This window comes from Pteronotus mesoamericanus, unplaced genomic scaffold (genome assembly GCF_021234165.1).
Source record: "Pteronotus mesoamericanus isolate MK-2021 breed Mesoamerican mustached bat unplaced genomic scaffold, CSHL_Meso_final contig_173, whole genome shotgun sequence".
Taxonomy (NCBI): Eukaryota; Metazoa; Chordata; class Mammalia; order Chiroptera; family Mormoopidae; genus Pteronotus; species Pteronotus mesoamericanus.
Window position 1 is genome coordinate 2957465 of NW_026555072.1, and position 20848 is coordinate 2978312.

A 20848-nucleotide genomic window follows, 5' to 3' on the forward strand; every position below is an offset into this window, starting at 1 on the left:
GTTTTAGTGTTACATAAACCTTTTTTTACCAGGAGCAGAAGAGTCATTTAGCAGTTGTGTTCAAAAACTAAACAGGGTGGAAATTATTCAAATAATCATACTACTCAAAAAGCAGTCTTTAAATAGCTATATCAACATCAGTTCATAGAGTTATTTGCAAAACCAGTTATCAAATACCTATTAATTTAAAAATTCAATTTACAAAGTATTGTCAAGTCTCTGTACAAAATGTCATTTTCTATATTATGCAAATAGGAAGCAATTCTTTAACTGGATATGTGTATGTGAAAAAATGCACACAAGTTCATTTTAATTGATCAGCTAGTAACAAATCCCTCTATATTAAAAAAGAAAGTAAGCAATGGAATGTATGCTTAAACAATTATCATTGAATGCTGAAGAAAGTTTAAATTATTAGAGATTTGAAAGAATGTTTAATTAGGATGAAAATCATGAACTGTTAGCCACTTCTGTTTTCTAATAACAGTATTGTATGCAGAGAATCAAAACTGTAAGCTTATGGAAGTAGGTTAAATAGTTTTAAGATGATTAAACACTTAATTTAAAATGAACTCTTTTTTTAACCTTAAGTAAATGATGCAGTATCCAACAATTTATTGAAGAATCAGCTTTAACAATTTTAGCCTTAGTAAAAGTCACTGCTAATACACAAATTGAAAAGGGCTTAATACCAAATCCCTGGTTCCACGATGCACTTCATATTCCCATCTGTATATCAGCAAAGTTGTAGAAGCTTTCTACATCTCTAGATGCTGTCTCCCTGTTTTCTGATACAAACGTCTATTTTAAACATAAAAGAAACAAAAATAAATACTAGTAATCCCCAAATTCCAAAGCCCATGTTCTCCACAGAACAACGTCACAAGCTTGCTATTTAAAAGGAATTCAAATACATAATTTATAATATTTAATATGTAGATTTTCTGTAGAATCCATGCAATATAGTTTCAAGAGCTATAATGTAAATTGAGTTTCTTTACAAGCACTTATGATGTATATAAGGTCTTTGTTTTCATAATACTTCACTTGTATTTTATAACACTTGGAATTTCACTGTTTTTCAATATACAACAATCAGTTTTTATGAAAGCTCCTGAATAAAGAGGTTTATTTAAAGAACTCTTAGTTTCTTCTATTTTCTAGAAATAATCTCAATAGGCAGAGAAGCAAAACTTGACATAATCTTGTTTTAAAGCTCTATAGACATATTACTAATTTAAAGTGAACTATTTTCTGAACAACAATAAAACAGTACTCAATAGAACCTTTCAAAATTAGCTTTTATAAGTGTCAGCTAGGAAATAGAGGAGACCTGAGTTCTATTCTAGCTTTATCATAAATTAGCTGTATGATGCTGAAAATTTAATAAACCTCTCTGGGCTCAGTTTCTACATCTGTAAAATGAGAAAGTTGGGTTAGATAATCTTAACTCATTGAGATCTAAAAACACCAGATCATATAACCATTTTGTCTCTGTTTCCTTTTCTTTCAATCTGATTATATTTGGCCTCACCCTTAGTAGTATGTGATGATAAAATGAGATAAAAGACAAAATACTTTAAATTATGTAAATTCAAGGAACCACAAGCCAAATCAGACTATAATATCAAAAATTTCCTCTCATATATTTATAAAAAAATAATCAGTTATATATATATACTGATTTAATCCTCTTATATGTTTAAGTTATATTAAGCCTGAAATTCTTAAATACAGCAACCTCATCAACATACCTAGAAAATACCTACACGTAATGATTTTTAGATAAATCTCAAGTTCAATTTTTGAGAAAGCATTACTGAAACAAAAATTAACACTAGGCAATGGGGTCATCTGTCTAAAGTATATAATCTTAGAAATACAGATGCTCCTTGATTTATAATGGGATTATAAATAAACCCATCATAAATTAAAAATCATAAGTTGAAAATGCATTTAATACACCTACTCTACTGAACATCATAGCTTAGTCTAGCCTACCTTAACTGTGCTCAAAATACCTATATTAGCGTACAGTTGGGCAAAATCACCTAACATAATGAGTACACTGTAGAGGAGTGGTTGTTTACCCTCATGATGGCAGAGCTGATTGAGAGCTGTAGCTCCCTGTAGCTGCCCAGTTTATGAGAGAGTAAGGTACAGCATATCAGAAGTATGGTTCTTCCTGAATGCCTATCACTTAAAGCAGAAAAACTGTTAAGTCAAATCATCTGTATATCATTCAATATGTCATTCTCTATTTTTTCAATCTATCATTCTCTATTTTTTTTTAAAAGGAGTGCCTTGAAGACACATTTGATGAGACTTTTTACTTTAGAAACTTTATTATTGAATGTTTTTAATAGGTACATTCTTATTTTGAAAGTTTTTAAGCAATTAATAGTTTAGTTTGGCAAGAAAAACCAAAGCCTAGCTCCCAATTATTTACCAAAGGGTCTAAAAATCATGATTTTTTTAAAAAAAAATTCCATGCAACAGTGGGGCTAAAAAGTACTATTTGCTAGTAAGGAAAAGGAAATGAAAAGGTTTGACTGAAATACAGTTGATTGCAGACCTCACCCCCAGAGGAGGTGGAGAAGTCTAGCCTGTAGCTCCAGGCTGTTGTGAAATGGAGACTTAGGAAGTGGGAGGTTTCAGGGAATGCAAGGGTCTAGGGCTGATTCTGGTTAGCCAAGGGATTCTGGAGGTCTCTCTAGTAGGTTGAAGATTAATGAGGACACTAGGAGCCCTGGAAGTTGATGATCCTGGGGTCCTGGAGATGTCTCGGGGTAGGCTGGATTCTGAGGTTGTCCCTGAGAGCATGGGCTTTTCTGGAGCCCTGGGGGTTCTTCCAAGGTGCAAAGGTACCTAGATTACTGGGGTTTGCTTTGGAAGATGAGGGGTCCCCAGACCACTGGGAAGTTTGGAGAACAATGAGATATTTCTGGAACCTTGGGGATGTCTCTGGAAGATGGGTTGAAAGAGAGCCCTGGGGTTTGCTCAGAGGTTGGGGCATTTCTGTAGCCTTAATGTTCACAATGGAAGTCCCTATTTTTCTGGAAACTTCCTGGGGGAGGTCTTTAGGCCCTTGAGTAGATTTGCAAGATTAAAAGGACCTAGAGCCTTTAGAGTTCACCCCTTGGAATGGGGGAGAGGCATGCTTCTGGACGTCTACTAAGAGTTGTTTTCAGAGGTAGGGGGTCTTGGAGAGCCCTTGAGAAAGAATCTGAGACCTTTGGAATGCCTTGTGGCTATTTCAGGGATCCACTGTTTTTCTGGGAGCTGATCCTGGAAGAGGTGAGCTCTGGGATCTCTTTGAGGCTGAATTTCCTGGAGACTGACTTGAAAGGAATCAGAGATGCTGGAAATTTATTATGGCTCTGAAGCAGTCTCTGAAACTGTCCCTGCTTTGACTGACATCTGCTCCTTCTAGGTTACAAAGAGGAGCCCTGGATTCTGGGGATCTGTGGATGGGATGTCTGTTTTCAACCAAAGTACATTTTTAAAGTGTGCCAGGTCCAGGCTGGGGTTTGGGAGATGCAGCTGGCTCAAACCAGGACTCAGACTTCAAGGAGAACCCTGTTACTATGGGGGAGGACAGGAACTTGACCTCATGTAAGTGCCTTAATGGAGGCTGCCAGTGGGTTGTTGGGTAGGGGAGAGGTTGGCCTGCTTTGCAGTAGAGCCACTCCAAGCAGCCCAGGCAGGGTGCCCCATGACCAGAACGCAGGGCCAGGTGAGTATCTCGGGTCTTCAAGGGGGGTATGGACCAGTGATCAGGAGAGCAGCAGTGCTGAGTCATGCCGAACTCAGCTCAGGAAGGGCCTAAAAAAAATAGTCAATGAAATCATGTACCTTGGTCTCCCCGAATATCTTGTTAACAACAATTTGACATTCTTCTACAACACCACCTCCATTAAACTCCAACGCAATAACAGGACCTATAAGCAAACCGAAGAAGTATTGTCTTATCAAGAATATGAATCTATTCTAAAATTAATCTTTTTATTCTTCCCTTAAGAATCTCTAGCATCTTCTTTGGAGGTAAGAGAAAAGGAAGAAGGAAGTAGATAGATGGGACACATCACTTCAGCTACTTCTTCCTACTCTAATCATAAAACAAATTAACATAGAATCTCATCACACGATGAGTAACTTCAGTGCTATTAACAGTATAGGACTATCATATTTTTAAGTGTTGTAAATAGTCTGGCTTTTCTGGTTTTCATTCATCTATAAAAACCATAAAAAGCCCACCCATTCAGCAGTACAAAAAAATAGTTGACAAAATGGAGAAAAAAAAAGATCAAAGCAATTCAGGTCAACATAAGGAGGTTTTGCCAGGCAGCCAGCCTTGCTTCCAACTTTCCTACTTACCAGCCAAGTTCTGGGCCACCAATAATGAAGCAAAGCCAAGTAGGAATTGAGGCCAGCCACCCAAAGTAATGACCATGTGAAATATTTTTTTCTTGAGTGTGCCTTAAAAACTACATTCTAAATCCAATGACCAAGTGTTTATTTTTTTCATTCTCTGAATAATTTATGCTTCCTTTCCCACACATTAATTTGTATACTTTTAAGACATCTGTACTTTAAATTCTGGATTTAAATGTAGCACTGGCATAACCAGTGTCAAACTGTGGGCAAACATGTCCATAAGTTAGCCAGGCATAATATTGGGTTGGCCAAAGAGTTCATTTAATTTTTTCCATATGATGGCTCTACTGGTGCCTAGTTGCCTTTAACTTCATTCGAAATAATTTTGTTAGATTTTACTGTGACAGCTGTCATGTGAGCATGCATTTAAAAAAATTTATTGAAATTGGTGAATTTCTGTGCAGCCATTTTAATATTGAAGATGAAAGAAAATATGCAACATTTTTGGAGTATTATACTTTATTATTTCAAGAAAAATAAAAATGCAAATGAAATGCAATAAAAGATTTGTGCAGTGTATGGAGACGGTCCTCTGACTGATAAAATGTGTCAAAAGGGGTTTGCGAAGTTTCTTTGTACTATTGACATTTTGGCTAAATAACTGCTGTGGAAGTATCTTATGCATTGAAAGATGTTTAGCAGCACCCTTGGCCTCTACCCACTAGAAGCCAATAGCAGGAGATAGCTGACATACGCAAAATATCCAAATCAACAGTTATTGGTGAAAATGAAATATGTGTCTCTTATTTTACGGAAAAATCTAAACGAACCTTTTGGCCAACCCCATATGCCCTTCAATTCAATTAATATTTATTCAGCTATCACTACATTTTTAATAGTTTTGCTTTGTATCTCCTATAGTAATGGAGAGTCCTGACCCCAATAAAATTACAAATTTCTTGGAAAAAAGACATAAACCCATTAAACAAATACAGAGCAACAGAGAATGAAGTACTAAGTAATGAAATACGAAGATGAATGTAGTCATGTGCCACATAGCAAGGTACAAGAATGAAAGAAAAGATCACACTACACTGGGCACCAAAATAATTAAGGGCTTGTGATTTAATACAGGCAACAAATACAGAAAAAGAAGGATATATCAACAGTCAATTATACAATTAGATATAGGGAACGAATTAAAGTGAGTTTTTCAGCATCACAGTGTGTACAACAAGACAGGTTCTGAGTAAAGAAAAGGTAACTGGGGAACATTTTCTCAGAAAAAATAGATGATTCTATGTGTGAGACAACCTGGAATATCTTGCTGAGCCAAAAAGCAGTGAGGCTATCAAAGGCCAATGGGGTTGTATCAAAAGGGCACAGGAGCCAGTTTGGAGGAGCTCCCAATGGCCAAAGAGGAGACACAGTGAGATCAGAAGGAATATGACTAAAATTTATTAAAACATACTGAATATATAAAAATCCATGAGCTCATGATATTTAGAAAAGAGAAACAAACAAAATTCACTGGCACCACTGTAGGTTGCTAGGGCACCAAATCATTACTCTGAAAATTGATGTAAAATTATTTTCCCTTTATTTATTCTGCTTTTCTGATATGAAGCATATTTCAAATTAACCAAACAGTTCTGGTATACAAGAAATTCTGTTAAGACCCATTAATAAATACAGAGGTAGTGATATGATTAGAAAATGATCATTTTGCAACTCCTAATAAAATATTTAGATCAAGCAACAATCATCAATATTTTTAGCATCTCACAGGGCAGACAAACAGGAAATTTCAATTAGAAGACTGTCACCACCTGAATTTAATGTTCAGTCTTAGTATCACTAAAAGTGCAATAATCAATCGTTATGTGCCCTTTCATGTAATGATATAGGAATAGTACCACTTATGAAATATTCTTGCCAAAACAAATCCTAAACATGAGTGTAAACAGGGCTTTGATCTAACTTCTAGTCTACAAGACCTGTAGAGGGTGGGGGGTGGAGAGATTTGAGCAAAAAACAAAAAAAAAGAAAAAAAAATACTCATGGACATGGACAAGAGTGTGGTGACTGCCAGGGGTACGGGGAATTAGGGGGAGGTGGAGGAGGGTTTAGGGGGGATAAATGGTAATGGAGGAAGACTTGACTTGGAGTGGTGAACACACAAATGTACAGATGATGCATTGTGGAATTGTGCACCTGAAACCTGTATAATTTTGTTACCAATGTCACCCCCCAAAATTCAATAAAGGAAAAAAGCAAACAAACCCATGCCTACTACAGAACAACTGACCAGGTTTCTTTTACAAGACAAAGGCATGAAACAAAAAGGGGAGTGGGAACACTTTTATGGTCAAGAGAGATATAAGATATAATTCAATGATGTACAATGAGTAGGACAATTTTAGATCTGGGTCAAATTAACTGTAAAAATAGATAAAGAATGTTTTTAGACAATTAGGGAAATTTGAATATGGACTGGGTATTAGATGAGATTAAGGAATTGTTAATCATGATAGATGTGATAATATATTGTGGTTACTTAGGAAAACATTTTTTATTTTGTTTGGTTTAACACACTAATATTTAGGGGGGAAACGACAAGACATTATAATTATTTTTAAAGTATGGCAAAAGCTTGATAAAACTGGGGGATGGGTACACATAGGGTCGTTGTACTCTGTACTTTTGAATAGAGATAATACATTTGGACATTTCCAAAAGAGTTTAAAAAGCATTTTAAACGTAATAAACACCGAACTAAAAAGAAAAAGTTGATAATAAATGTAGGGCTTCCAGTTTTGCAGTAAGTGGAAAGTTTGAATTAAGGTAGAATAGGGTATGCTTTTATTCAGGATCAGTGAAAGGCTATACGATAGATATATATTTTTAGTCAGACATTTATTACTGAAAGTTCTTGTGTTCTACAAAAACAACATTAACTAAAATTAAGAAATCCAATTTTGGTAGAATCACCCAGGTATATAACTTGGTTGATATTTTTTGAATAGAGTATTATGAACTTCTAATACATGACTTAATAATTTGCCAACGAAGAAACACCAACAAAAAAAAAGGTAGACAAGTGCATTAATTTTGATTAACATGTATGAATAATCCTAAATTTAAAAAACTACAATGGTGATAATGCACTTTTTAAGCAGTCCTATTTCTCTATCTAATAATGATGATTACAATTACTGTGATTATTTCAAACTGAACTATGTAGTCAACAAGGATCACTAGTTATATTTTTAGTGTTTTAATGTGAACATCTTATTAAATAGTTTGCAGTAGCTTTGAATCTAAATATTTGAACTATCATAAAAGATTGTGAGACTTTGATGTAAACACTGAAGATTCCTGAATGTCCTGTCTAATAAACTCTTCTGAGTAATCTACCATGACTTTGGAACAAGCCACTATCATGTCTCAATTAGATTACAGCAACAGCCTCCCAGATGGTCTCTCTGCTTCCCACTTAGAATAATCAGGATGATAAAAGTTACAGCCTCCAGTAAATATTATCTATATTTTTATTATTTTTAATTGTTCTAAAAATAACTGACAGTTTAATAACATTAACAATGTATTAAATATTTACAGCATATACAACAGTAAAATATATAATAATGACACAAGGATGGGAGGGAAGACTTGAGTATACGTTATTAGGACCTTATATATTATAGGTGAAGTGGTATAATATTACTATAAGGTAGACTCAAGTGATTTAAATGTGTATACTGTAAAAGCTAAGGCAACCATTAAATAAAAGAGGTATAAACAGTAACTCAGTAGAGGAGATAAAACAGAATCATAAAAAGTGGCCAGTTAGACAAAAAGAGGTAACAAGAAACACAGAACAAATGGAACAAAAAACAGCTAGCAAGAGAGATGTTGATCCAACTATATCAATCCCTTTCATTGTAAATAGTCTAAACACACCAGTTAAAAGACATTCAGATAGGATTGAAGAGCAAGAACCATCTATATGTTGTCTACAAAAAATTCACTTTAGGTATATAGACTTTGATAAGTTAAGAGAAAAGGGATAGCCCTGGCTGGTGTGGCTTAGTGGATTGAGTGCCGGCTCACAAACCAAAGAGTCACAGGTTCGATCCCAGTCAGGACACATGCCTGGGTTGCGGGCCAGGTCCCCAGTTGGGGGCATGCAAGAGGCAACCACACATTGATGCTTCTCTCCCTCTCTTTCTCCCTGCCTTCCCCTCTCTCTAAAAATAAATAAAATCTTTTAAAAATATATAAAAAAAGAAAAGGGATAAAGGTATATGATGAAACAGTAACAATCAAACAAAACCTGGAGTAGCTATATATCAGACAAAGTAGATTTCAGAACAAGGAAGATTATTAGAGACAAAAAGGGACATCACATAATCATACAGGACTCTCCAAGAAGACATAACAATCCTAAATGTGTGTGCCTCTAACAACATAGTTTCAAAATTCACAAAGCGAAACCTGATAGGATCTGAAAAGAGAAATAGACAAATACACTATTATAGTTTGGGACTTCGGCACTCTTCTCTCTTTAATTCATAGAACAAGTAGGCAGAAAATCAATAAGGATATAGATGGCCTTAATAGCACTATCAACTAAATTGACCTAGTGGGCATTTACAGAACATTCTACCAAACAAAAGCAGATTATACATTCTTCTTCTCACATGCATATAGAATATTCACCAAGATACAGTACATTCTGTGTCAAATTTTAAACAAAACAAATTTTAAATGAAAATAGAAACTATACAATGTGTTTGCAGACCATGAGAGCATTAATCTACAAATCTATTACAGAAACACATCTGGACAATCTCCAAATGTTTGGAAATTAAACAACATACTTCTAAATAATCCATGGATCAAGTAAAAAGTCTCTGGGGAAACTAAAAAATACACTGAACTACATAGGAGGTCATAAAACTTACTTTTTATGTATATGGCCGGATTGGAAATCAGCAAAACAATTAGATATAATGAGTGTGGCTGTGCACCAAATAAAACCTCACACCTGCTAGAATGACTACGATCAATAAATCAACAAACAACAAGTGCTGGCAAGGATGTGGAGAAGAGGGAACCCTAGTGCACTGTTGGTGGGAATGTAGAGTGGTGCAGCCACTGTGGAAAACAGTATGGAGTTTCCTCAAAAAAATTAAAAATGGAACTGCCTTTTCACCCAGCAATCCCCTTCTGGGAATATATCTTAAGAATACCAAAACACCAACTCAAAAGAATATATGCACCCCTATGTTCATAGCAGTATTATTTACAATAGCCAAGATCTGGAAACAGCCCAAGTAGATGAGTGGATCAAAAAAGCTGTGGTACATTTACACAATGGAATACTACACAGCCATAAAAAGAAGAAAATCTTAGCTTTTGCGACAGCATGGATGGACCTGGCGATTATTATGCCAGGTGAAATAAGCCAGTCAGAGAAAGACAAATACCATATCACTTATGTGCAGACTCTAATGAACCAAGCAAACGAACAAACAAAATAGAAACAGAAACATGGACACATCGAACAGACAGCTGTCAGAGGGGAGGGGAGAGGGGGAACTGGATGAAAGAAGGTGAAGGGATTAGCCGAAGAACATATATGCATAACACACAGACATAACACAGTGGTGATGGCCAGAGGACAGGGGGCACTGGGTGAAGATGGGCAAAAAGGAAGGGAATGGGGATATTTGTAATAGTGTCAACAATAAAAATAAAGTAAAAAGAAAACTTCATTTACAAAACAGACAGTAGGCCATATTTTTGCCAAACCCTGAATTAAATGAAAACATATCAAAATTTGCAGGATGTTTCAAGCAATGTTTAAAGGAAAAATTTTTAACATCAAATACTTACATAGTTGATCCTCATTATTTGTGGATTCTGTGTATATTTGCCTATTTGGTAAAATTTACTTATAACCCCCAAATCAATACTTGCACTTTGTTCATGGTCATTTGTGGACACACACAGAGTAGCAAAAATTTTGAATTGCCTGACATACATGTTCCAAGGTGAAGATGAACAAAGTGATGCTCTGCCTTCTTGTTTCGGCATTTATCCTGTGAACAATTGTCCTTTTCATAGTCTAATATTTAATGCCACATTTTCCACATTTTGTACCTTTTCTTGGTGATTTTGCTCTTTAAAAAGGCTCACAAATGGCCCTGGCTGGTGTGGCTCAGTGGACTGAGCATTGGCCTGTGAACCAAAAGGTTGACAGTTCAATTCCCCATCAGGGCACATTCCTGGGTTGCAGGCCAGGTCCTCAGTTGGGGGCTTGCAAGAGGCAACCAGTCGATGTTTTTCCCACACACTGATGTTTTTCTCCCTCTCTTTCTCTTTCCCTCCCCACTCTCTAAAACTAAATAAATAAAATCTTTTTAAAAAAGCCCACAAATAAAGTGCTTAAGTGCTTTATAATGTTCCCCTGAGCTTAGGAAGGCTGTGATATGTTCCTTACAGAGAAAATATGTTAGGTAAGATTCATTCAGGCAGGATTTATATTGCTGTTGGCTCTAGGTTCATATTAATGAATCAATAATATACACTAAAAAGGTGTCTTTAAAAAGACACACATAGAACAAGGTTATATATTGATTTGCTTTATCACATGCTACACATGTGCGTACATAGACTTTGTTTTTGTTTTGCTGAAGCATTTGGAAACAGCAGACATCATGACACTTCAGCATGCATCTCCTACATAACCACAATACCATCATCATACTTACAGATACTGACAATAATTCCATATCATCTTCAAATTTCCCCAGTTGTCCCAAAAATGCCTTGTGCAGCTTTACAGCTCATCCCACCCCAATACAAGAGCCAATCAAAGTTAATTCCTTGCATTTAGTTGTTATGTTTCTTTTAATACAGAAGTCCTTCACCATTTTTGCTTGTCTTCCAGGACATTGTCTGAAGAGTCCTAGCCAGTTGTCTTGTAGACTGTCTTCTATTTTGGATTTGTCTCATTGTTTCCTCATGGTGTCACTTAACATTTCCCTAGATTTCCTTTCCTTCCTATAAACTAGAAGTTAAGTCTTGGCTCAATAAGATTCAGGTTAAATATTTTTGATGAGAATACTTCATGGTTATTGTATTATATTTCTTACTGCTTCACATCAGAAAAAAATACAATGTCAGGCTGCCTTTCCATCAGTGATGCTATTTGTTCACTGGCTTAATGTGATCACCAAATCTCTGCCGTGAAGGTATACTTACCCTTTCAATTAAAATGTGTAAATATCTGCCCCAGCTGGTGTGGTTTAGTGGACTGAGCACTGGCCTGAGAACTAAAGGGTCGCCCAATCAATTCCCAGTCAGAGCACATCCCTGCGTTGCAGGCCAGGTCCCCAGTAGGGTGCACGTGAGAGGAAACCACACATTGATGTTTCTCTCCCTTTCTTTCTCCCTCCCTTCCCCTCCATAAATGACTTTTAAAAAATAAAATAAAATAAAATAAAATGTATAAATATCCTATTTCTTATCACCTTTTACGCAATAGCTTCAGCATCCACTGATAATCTTTGTCTGAATTAATCATTAAACCAGCAGTTGGAAAATGGTAATTTCCAAAATCTATCATTTCTTCTACATTTATTACCTCACAGTATTCTGTAAAAAGCAGAAGTTTTCCTTTATTTCCTTTTCCCCCTCTTTTTTATTATCACTATGGATGTATGGGCACCTTTGGTTTTAAAAGCTGTTTATATGATGTTTATTTGCTGAAATCCCTATAACATCTGCCCACTGGTTTTAGTTCTACTTTTTGCAGGAAAAGAACACTGTTCTTTTTCCATGTGGAATGCTGTGTTACTAAACATAGACATTATATTTGGGTTTGGACAATTCAATGAAACCAGTTTACTAACATTACATGAGCATATAAATCATTAATTTAGGCCTACTCATATGCTCACTTCATCCCAAGTACCCACACTTTAGGCAGCCCATTACACTTAATACTTGATTAAATTTCTGAAAGCTGCTGAGTTTAAAGGTTCATTTTCAAGGTTCCATCAGAATGCCCCCATGTCAAAAAGGAGCCAGGTCTTAATTCTTTATATATAACCTGGGACAGATTCATGCTCTGGCTTGGAGCAAGTTCTTGATACTACTACAGTAACCACAAAGGTATATGAAATACTGTGTTAACACTTAAGGGCTGAGTCACACCCAGCATTAGTTATTAAAATTATCCTAATGCCTTGGCTAGTGCGTCTCAGTGGACTGAGTGCTGGACTGTGAACCAAGGGGTCATCAGTTCGATTCCCAGTCAGGGCACATGCCTGGGTTATGGGCCAGGTCCCCAGTCGGGGGGGCGCTCGGGAAGCAACCACACATTGATGTTTCTCTCCCTCTCTTTCTCCCTCCCTTCCCCTCTCTAAAAATAAATAAATGAAATCTTTTAAAAAATTATCCTAACAATCCTCCAACATTTTTATACAAGTTCTTGTAGTTTATTATAACTTACTTATACATAAAGGACATGTACATGTAGATGTGCCTTCTTTCCAGGGTATACCAAATCAGCAGTACGTATTACTGTACATTTGCTCAGCTCAATCAAGAAAAGCCTGATGAGTCTTAAGTAAACAATGTCCCCACATTCAAAGAAAAACAGTACTCTGTCCTCTAGAATCAGCAGACCTTCAATACGTATAGGCAGACAGTAACCCTTCAGAAGGGCACACTAAGTCTAGCTCCTCTGTTTGCAGACATATTTCCAGTATCTGAAATTTACTGGTATCATTTGCCTGCTGGGAAAAACAACCCTAATTGTGCATGAGAAGTTAATCAATCATATTAAATACATAAAATAGTACACCATTTTATTTATATCTCTTACTTTTCTAGTATGATCAAAGTGCACTGAAGGCAGAAAGAATCCTTATAAAGTGCTTTGTAATTCTGGGCAGGGAGAATGAAATGGTCATTCACTATAGTACAATAATATAACAATAGTAAAATAAAAACAATAAAACATAATAAATGTGACTTTCAAGTACTAAAACTATAGGAAAAAAACTTAATGTCTGATTTCTAATTAACTAGTTATGTAAGGTTTTTTAAATTGATAATTTGACATTTCTGAATAGTAGTAGGAAAAAACATAAAACAAATGAGAAAGAGCCCTGGCTGGTGTGGCTCAGTGGATTAAGTGCTGGCCTGCATACCACAGGGTCGCCAGTTTGATTCCCAGTCAGGGCACATGCCTGGGTTGCAGGCCAGGTCCCCAGTAGTGTTCACACAAGAGGCAACCACACATTGATGTTTCTCTCCCTCTCTTTCTCCCTCCCTTCCCCTCTCTCTAAAAAGAAATAATATCTTTTAAAAAATGAGAAAGAAAAGGCAATGCAAGAGAAAAGCTAAAGGCCAGAGTAAATGAAATCAACATGTCAAGAGGATAACCACAAAAGTATACCAATCATCCAGAAGGTACCTTTGTTCAGAAGAAGGAGGAATTCGGGTGCTTTTTCCTGAAAAACTCTTTGAGCATCCTCAGCTTTCATGGACACTTCCTTTGTCTGAATCAGGAAAAAGCCTGCATGAACCATCTGTGGAAAATAAAATTTCACTTAGATTTTAAATGACCTTTTGAGATGAAAACAATATTTTCTAGTATTGTTCTATATAAAATGTGATACAGCCTGCTGATTTTTGTTTTAGTTATAACTCTAATTCAGAGTGTTTGCTGTAACAGGTTTTCACAAACACAAGAGTCTTTCTTCCAAATGTATTGTTATGGTTAAGAACTAGTACTACAATGCCTATTGCTAAGATTGGGGGTCAAACAAATGTGAATGATCCCTCAAAATTTTAAATACAATTAAAATTTTTTGACTGGAACTAACCAATGGAAACTTTGTCTGGTGATACTACAAAATGTTTAATAAAAGGAAAATGGTTAAGTAAATTATGATACACTGACATAAAATACCATAGTTCACTAAACCTAACAAATCATAAAATGGGGGAAAGCTTATGTAACAATGTTAATTTTTAAAAGCATGATACAAATTTATAGAGTATAGTACAATAATGATAGATTACATTTATGGAGTACTGATTTTGCACCAGGCAGTTTTGTGCACTTTAGGTGTATAATAATACACTTAACCCTCTCATGAGGTAGGTACTATTATTACCCTCATTTTACAGATAAGAAAACTAAGGCATTGAGTGGTTAAGAAACCTGCCCAAAGGCACACAACTATTAAGTAACAGAGTTGTGATTAAAACCCAATTAATTGACCTCCAGTCAATATGGCAGCATAGGTAGACATGGCTCGCCTTTTTGCACAGCCACATCAAAATTACAACTAAAATATAGAACAAGAATCTCTCAGAACTGTCAGAAATCGAGTTCAGTGGAAGTCTGAAAACTATGAAATCAAGCTGAATTAAATAAACCACATCCATCCAGACTGGTAGGAAGGGCCCAGAGGCAGAATGGGCTGGTCCCACACCCATATGTACTAGATAAAAGTTTGGGAGGGATATCTCAGGATAAAGGAGTCCCAGACCCACAACAGGACCCTCAGCCCAGGGTTCCAGTGCCAGGAAGATAAGTCCCATAACTTCTGGTTGCAAAAACAGATGGGGATTGAGTTGGCGGAAGAAACTGCTTGGAACCCCAAGCAGCTCCTCTTAAAGAACCTACACACAGCCCTGGCTGTTGTGGTTCAGTGGACTGAGCGCTGACCTGCAAACCAAAGGGTCGCCAGTACGATTCCCAGTCAGGGCACATGCCTGCATTGCAGGCCAGGTCCCCAGTAGGGGCTGCATGAGAATCAACCACACATTGATGTTTCTCTCCCTCTCTTTCTCCCTCCCTTCCCCTCTCTAAAAATAAATAAATAAAATATTTTTTAAAAAAAGAACCTACACACAGACTCACCTACTCAGACTCACACCCTCTGAGCTTCAGCACTGGGGTAACAGCTTGAAAGGCACGAGTGGCATACAGGGAGATACTAAAGTGTCTGGCATCAAGGCTAGCAGAGGCCATTGTCCCTTTGCTAAACCCTCCTTCCACAGAGCTGGTAAACTGGTGCCATATCTGAGACTCCATCAACCTGGCTAACACTGTTTGACCTGCCTTGGAGATCCCTAGAGACTCTGCCCCAGCCTGCCTATGGGCGTACCCAAGCTGCTCTTCTATATGAATCGCTGGTCTTGGTTCCTGCTGCACAACTTCCTAAATCCTATCAAACAAGCAACAGCTGGCTTCAGTGAGTTCCAGGCCCGGCACTAGCAACAGCCAGCTTAGGGTCCCAGCTTGGCTTCCTCTGGGAATCTCCAGCCTAGCACGAGTACCAGCCATCTCAGATTGTTTTATAGCACAGGCAGGGTGGCCCCAGGCAAAACACAGGTTGGGGCCTGACTTTGGCCTGCACCAACTGGGAAACCCCTGGGCCAGCGCTCCCAGTGGACAGCTACAACCTCCTCGGATAACCACCACCTTTTCCCTACACAGCTGATGCTCCATGGAGGGCGGATAATGGTGGTCAGTGGTCAGAGCCAATCCCTGCAGCTGACTGGACTGCATAACTCCCTCACATCGGTCATTGATCTGCCAACAGCAACCAAGTCTCATCTACAAGAGGAGGGCGTACTCAGCCCACAGGAAGGGCACAACTTGAGTACCCACCTTGGGTGAGAGGGGAGACTGTGCCACTGGACCCTACAGGACAACTACTACTTTAGGTCACAGTACCAAGACACAGACTCAAAGCAGCTCTACCTAATACACAGGAAAAAAACAAAATGAAACAAAAAAAGAGGAAGCTTCCAAAATGAGGAGACAAAGAAATATGGCCCAAATGAAAGAACAGATCAAAACTCCAGAAAAAGAACTAAATGAAATGGAAATAAGCAATCTAGCAGATGCAAAGTTCAAAACACTAGCTTTAAGGATTCCCAAGGAACTTAGTGAGAACCTCAGCAGCATAAAAAAATCCAGTCAAAAATGAAGGATACACTAATCAAAATAAAGAGCAATTTACAGGGAAACAACAGTAGAGTGGATGAAACTGAGAATCAAATCAATGATGTGGAAAATAAGGAAGCAGAGAACAAGAAGAAAAAGAATCCAAAAAATGAGGAGAGTATAAGCAGCTTCTGGGACAACTTCAGGTAGTTCAACATTCCCATCATAGGGCTGCCAGAAGAAGAGAAAGAGCAAGAAATCAGAAATCTGTCTGAAAAAATAGTGGAAAATAAACTTCCCTAATTTGGTGAAGGAAATAGACATGCAAGTCCAGGAAGCTCAGAAAGTCCCAAAACAGATGAATGCAAAGAGGTCCACTCCAAGACACATCATAATTAAAATGCCAAAGGTTAAAAATAAAGAGTAAATCTTAAAAGCAGCAAGAGAAAAGAAGTTCGTTATCTACAGGGGAGTTTCCGTAAGACTCTCAGCTAATTTCTCAAAAGAACCTTTGGAGACTAGACAGGGTTGGCAAGAAATATTCAAAGTCATGAAAAGCAGGGTCCTTCAGCCAAGATTGCTCTACCCAGCAAAGCTATCATTTTGAATTGAAGGGAAGATAAAGAGCTTCCCAGAGAAGAAAAAAATAAAGGAGTTCATCATCACCAAACCAGTATTATATGAAATGTTAAAGGGACTTATTTAAGAAAAAGGACAAAACTATGAACAATAAAATGGCAACAACAAAAAAAGCACCCCAAAACTGTATCTATCAACAACTGAATCTAGAAGTCCAACTAAGCAAAGAAGAAGAACAGGGACAGAATAATGGCTATGGAGAATGTTTTGATGGTTTTTAGATGGGAGGGGGTGGGGGAGGATTGGTGAAGAGGTACGGGGATTAAGAAGTACAAATATGGGGGAATCAAGATGGCGGAGGAATGAGTGGAAGCCACACTGACCTCCTCCCAGGACCAACCTAATTACAACTAAATTGTGGAGAAATCACCTGGAACAAACAACTGAACAAGAGCGAGAGAGGAGCCTTGTAACGTCATAGACAGAAGAATTGGCTTTAGCACAATCTAACTGGTAAGGAGTGAGGTACAGACCTGAGAAGGCGGGCGGGGCGCCCATGGGTGGCAGCACCAGAAGGATATTGAAATGGCCAGTTGGATCCCCCTGAGAAGAGCAGGGTCTAAACCAAAAGCTGGGATCTCTAGCCCACAGCACCAGAGCCCAAAAAGTACAAAGAAAACAGCCAGTTGTGAAAAGCGGCAGGGTTGCTCTATGCCAGAGACAGGCAGCTGGAGATGCAAACAACCATTTAAAGGGCCAACACAAAATTTTTATTTGCAGCCACTTACCCTGGCCTCTGGCAAAGGCAGGGGCAGACTATGCTAGAGACGCCTGAGGAGAGAGTGGGGAAGGAGACTTTGGGGAGAGATTTGAGAGAGTAGCCGGCGGGATCTCAGTGCTAACTCATCCTTCATGTGGTGGCAGCCATCTTGCTCAGGCAGAAACCACGCCCCCTGAGTGTCACCAGCGTCAAAGGACCCAATAGCCCTGCCCCCGCCCAGTGGGATTCCACCCTGCCCTGTGCTAAGCTGCCTGCTGTGTGCAGAGTGGCAGCCACAGACAGTAGATCCCTGGCTAAAGAGAGTGCAGAGACATCTAGCGACACTTGAGGAGAGACTGGGGATGGAGGCTTTGCGGAGAGAATGGAGAGTAGCTGGTGGGATCCCAGTGCGGACTCCTCTCCCATATGCAGCAGCGTGAGAGGACCTAATAACCCCGCCCCCAGGAGGGACTCTGTCCTGCCCTGAGCTGTCTAAGGCGCCCTGCTGAGTGCAGAGAGAATAGATTAACAGCTGAAGGAGACAGCCACAGACAGTAGATCACTGGAAGTCTCAAACAGACTGCCTAAGGTCAGACAGGGTCAACATCTGACATAATCAGAGCCATATCCAGAAAGTAAAAACAGCAGTCTCCAACCATAGAAGTTCACACCACAAAGTCAGGAAATCAAGACAGATCAATTTAAGAAGCAGAAACAAAAGAGAAGAGTCTCACAAATAATGGGAAGACAAAGCAATACCCCCAACTCGAATGGAAAGGAGGAATCCCCAGAAAGAGAACTAAATGAAATAGAGGCAAGTAAACTATCAGATATTGAGTTCAAAACAACACTTCTAAGGAAGCTCAATGAGCTCAGTGAGCTCAGAAAGAACTACCAAAAACTACAGGGAAACTATGAGAAACTTACTGCAAACTCTATCAGCGTGAAAAAGGACATAGAAACTATCAATAAGAGACAAGAGGAAATGAAGAATACCATTTCTGAATTGAAGAACACAGCAGAAGGAATCCAAAGTAGGCTAGATGAAGCTGAGGACCAAATCGGCGAGCTGGAGGACAAGGTAGAAAAAAGGTCCCAGAAATAGCAAGAAAATGAAAAAAAGACTCAAAAAGAATGAAGAGGCATTGAGGGAAATGCAGGACAACGTGAAACGTAATAATATCCGTGTAATAGAGATACCAGAAGGAGAAGAGGATGAGGAAGGGATAGAGAACCTGTTTGATAAAGCCAAATGGAAAACTTCCCTAACTGGAGGAAAGAAAAAGTCACACAAGTCCAGGAAGCACAGAGGGTCCCATTCAAGAAGAACCCAATGAGGCCCACTCCAAGACACATCATCATTAAAATGGCAAGTATCAAAGACAAACAGAGAATCCTAAAGCAAGCAAGGGAGAAAGAGGTAGTAACATATAAGGGAGCCCCAATACGGCTAGCATCTGACTTCTCAGCAGAAACACTGCAAGCCAGACGGGAATGGCAAGAAATATTCCAAGCAAAGGCCTGCAATCAAGACTGCTCTACCCAGATTAAAGTGGAAGGTGAAATAAGGAGTTTCCCAGACAAAAGAATGCTAAAAGAATACACCTCCACCAAACCAGCACTGCAAGATATGCTGAAGGGACTGCTTTAACATGAAGAAAAAGTTTCTATGAATACCCAGTTCATTTCAGAGTTGCCAATACTTGATATTACCAATATTTTTAATACTCATTAATCTGTGATAATGATGTTATTTTAATTTTTCCTTTATTATTTGTTGAAACTAAACCTGTTTTGGTATATTTCTTTCCTATTTCTATTATTTTTTTAAAAAGAAGCTTTAAATGACTTTCTGTTATTCTTTGTCCATTTATTGATTAAAGGTTTGTAGAACTTTTTTCAAAGAACAAACAAAAAACCCCAAAAACCCTATTAACCATGTTTTAGATGTGTTGCAAACACTTTTCTTTTCCTTGTCCTTTACCTTTTTTATATGTATATTACTATATAGTTAAATGTTTAATATAGTCGTATTGTCAATATTTACTTTATAGCTTCTGGGTTTGAATATTTTACTTCAGGTCATGAAAAATATTAGTTCTATTTTCTTCGAAAACTCCTTAGATTCTACATATTGATTTTTAACTCACCTGAATATTTCTTGTATAATGTGTGAAATAGGGCTCTATATTTGTTTTATTTCAAGTAATAGTGGTCTGTGCACGTTATTTGTTGAGTAAGCCTTATTTTCCCCATTGATTTGAAATATCAACTTAATCATATATTGTTAGACAGATATATATGTTTGTCTCTAGAATGTTCATTATATTTCATTGATCTACTTGATTATTTCTGTGCTGGTGTCATGTTGGTTTAAGTGCTGAGACTGTATAAGAGTTTTAAATTTTTTATAATTAACTTTGAAATTTAAAAAAATCAATAAAATCAACCTGCATTTAGGAAAGAAAGAAAGAGAGATGGAACTGCTACCTTTTGTGACAACATGGATGAAACTGGAGAATATTAAGCTAAGTCAATTAAGCCAGTTGATGAAAGACAAATACCGTATGATCTCACCTATGAGTGGACTCTCTTCAACAAAATAAACTACAGGCATGGAAACATGGAGCCGACTGAAAGTGACCAGAGGGGAGGGGGAAAGAGGACAATGGTGGAAAGAAGGGGAAGGGACTAGACAAGGAACATGTATGAATGACCCATGGACATGGACAACAGAGTGGGAATTGATTGTGGGAGTGGGGGGTTGAGGTGGGATGGGTTGAGGGGGTTAAAGGGGGAAAAATTGAGACCACTGTAACAGAATAAACATGATTTATAAATTAAAAAAATAAAGTAAAAAAAAAGTACAAATAGGTAGTTACAGAATATCCATGGGAATGTAAAATACAGTATAGGAAATGGAGTAGCCAAAGAACTTATATGCATTACCCACAGGCATGAACGATTGCCTGAGGAAGCGGGGGGTGCTGGATGAAGGGGGGCAAAGGAGGTAAAATCAGGCCAACTGTAATAGCATAATAAAATATAATTTAAAAAATAAAACCCAATTAATCTGATTATAGACTAAATTAAAAATTATTCCTAAAAAGACTATTCAAAGTACAGTATGGTATGATTTTTAAACTCAT

The 20848-nt window shown here is 37.7% G+C and overlaps 1 protein-coding gene across 1 annotated transcript in view; it reads right to left on the minus strand.

Moving 5' to 3' along the window:
- Positions 1 to 326: 326 nt before the first annotated feature.
- Positions 327 to 20848, minus strand: part of RP2 (RP2 activator of ARL3 GTPase) — a 41069-nt gene continuing 20547 nt past the window's right edge. The window contains exons 3-5 of the mRNA XM_054566387.1: positions 13871 to 13985; positions 3856 to 3941; positions 327 to 801 (exon numbers count right to left, since the gene is read on the minus strand). Coding sequence (XP_054422362.1) covers positions 718 to 801; positions 3856 to 3941; positions 13871 to 13985 — 285 coding nt within the window. The 3' untranslated portion in view covers positions 327 to 717. The remainder of the gene's footprint in view (positions 802 to 3855; positions 3942 to 13870; positions 13986 to 20848) is intronic.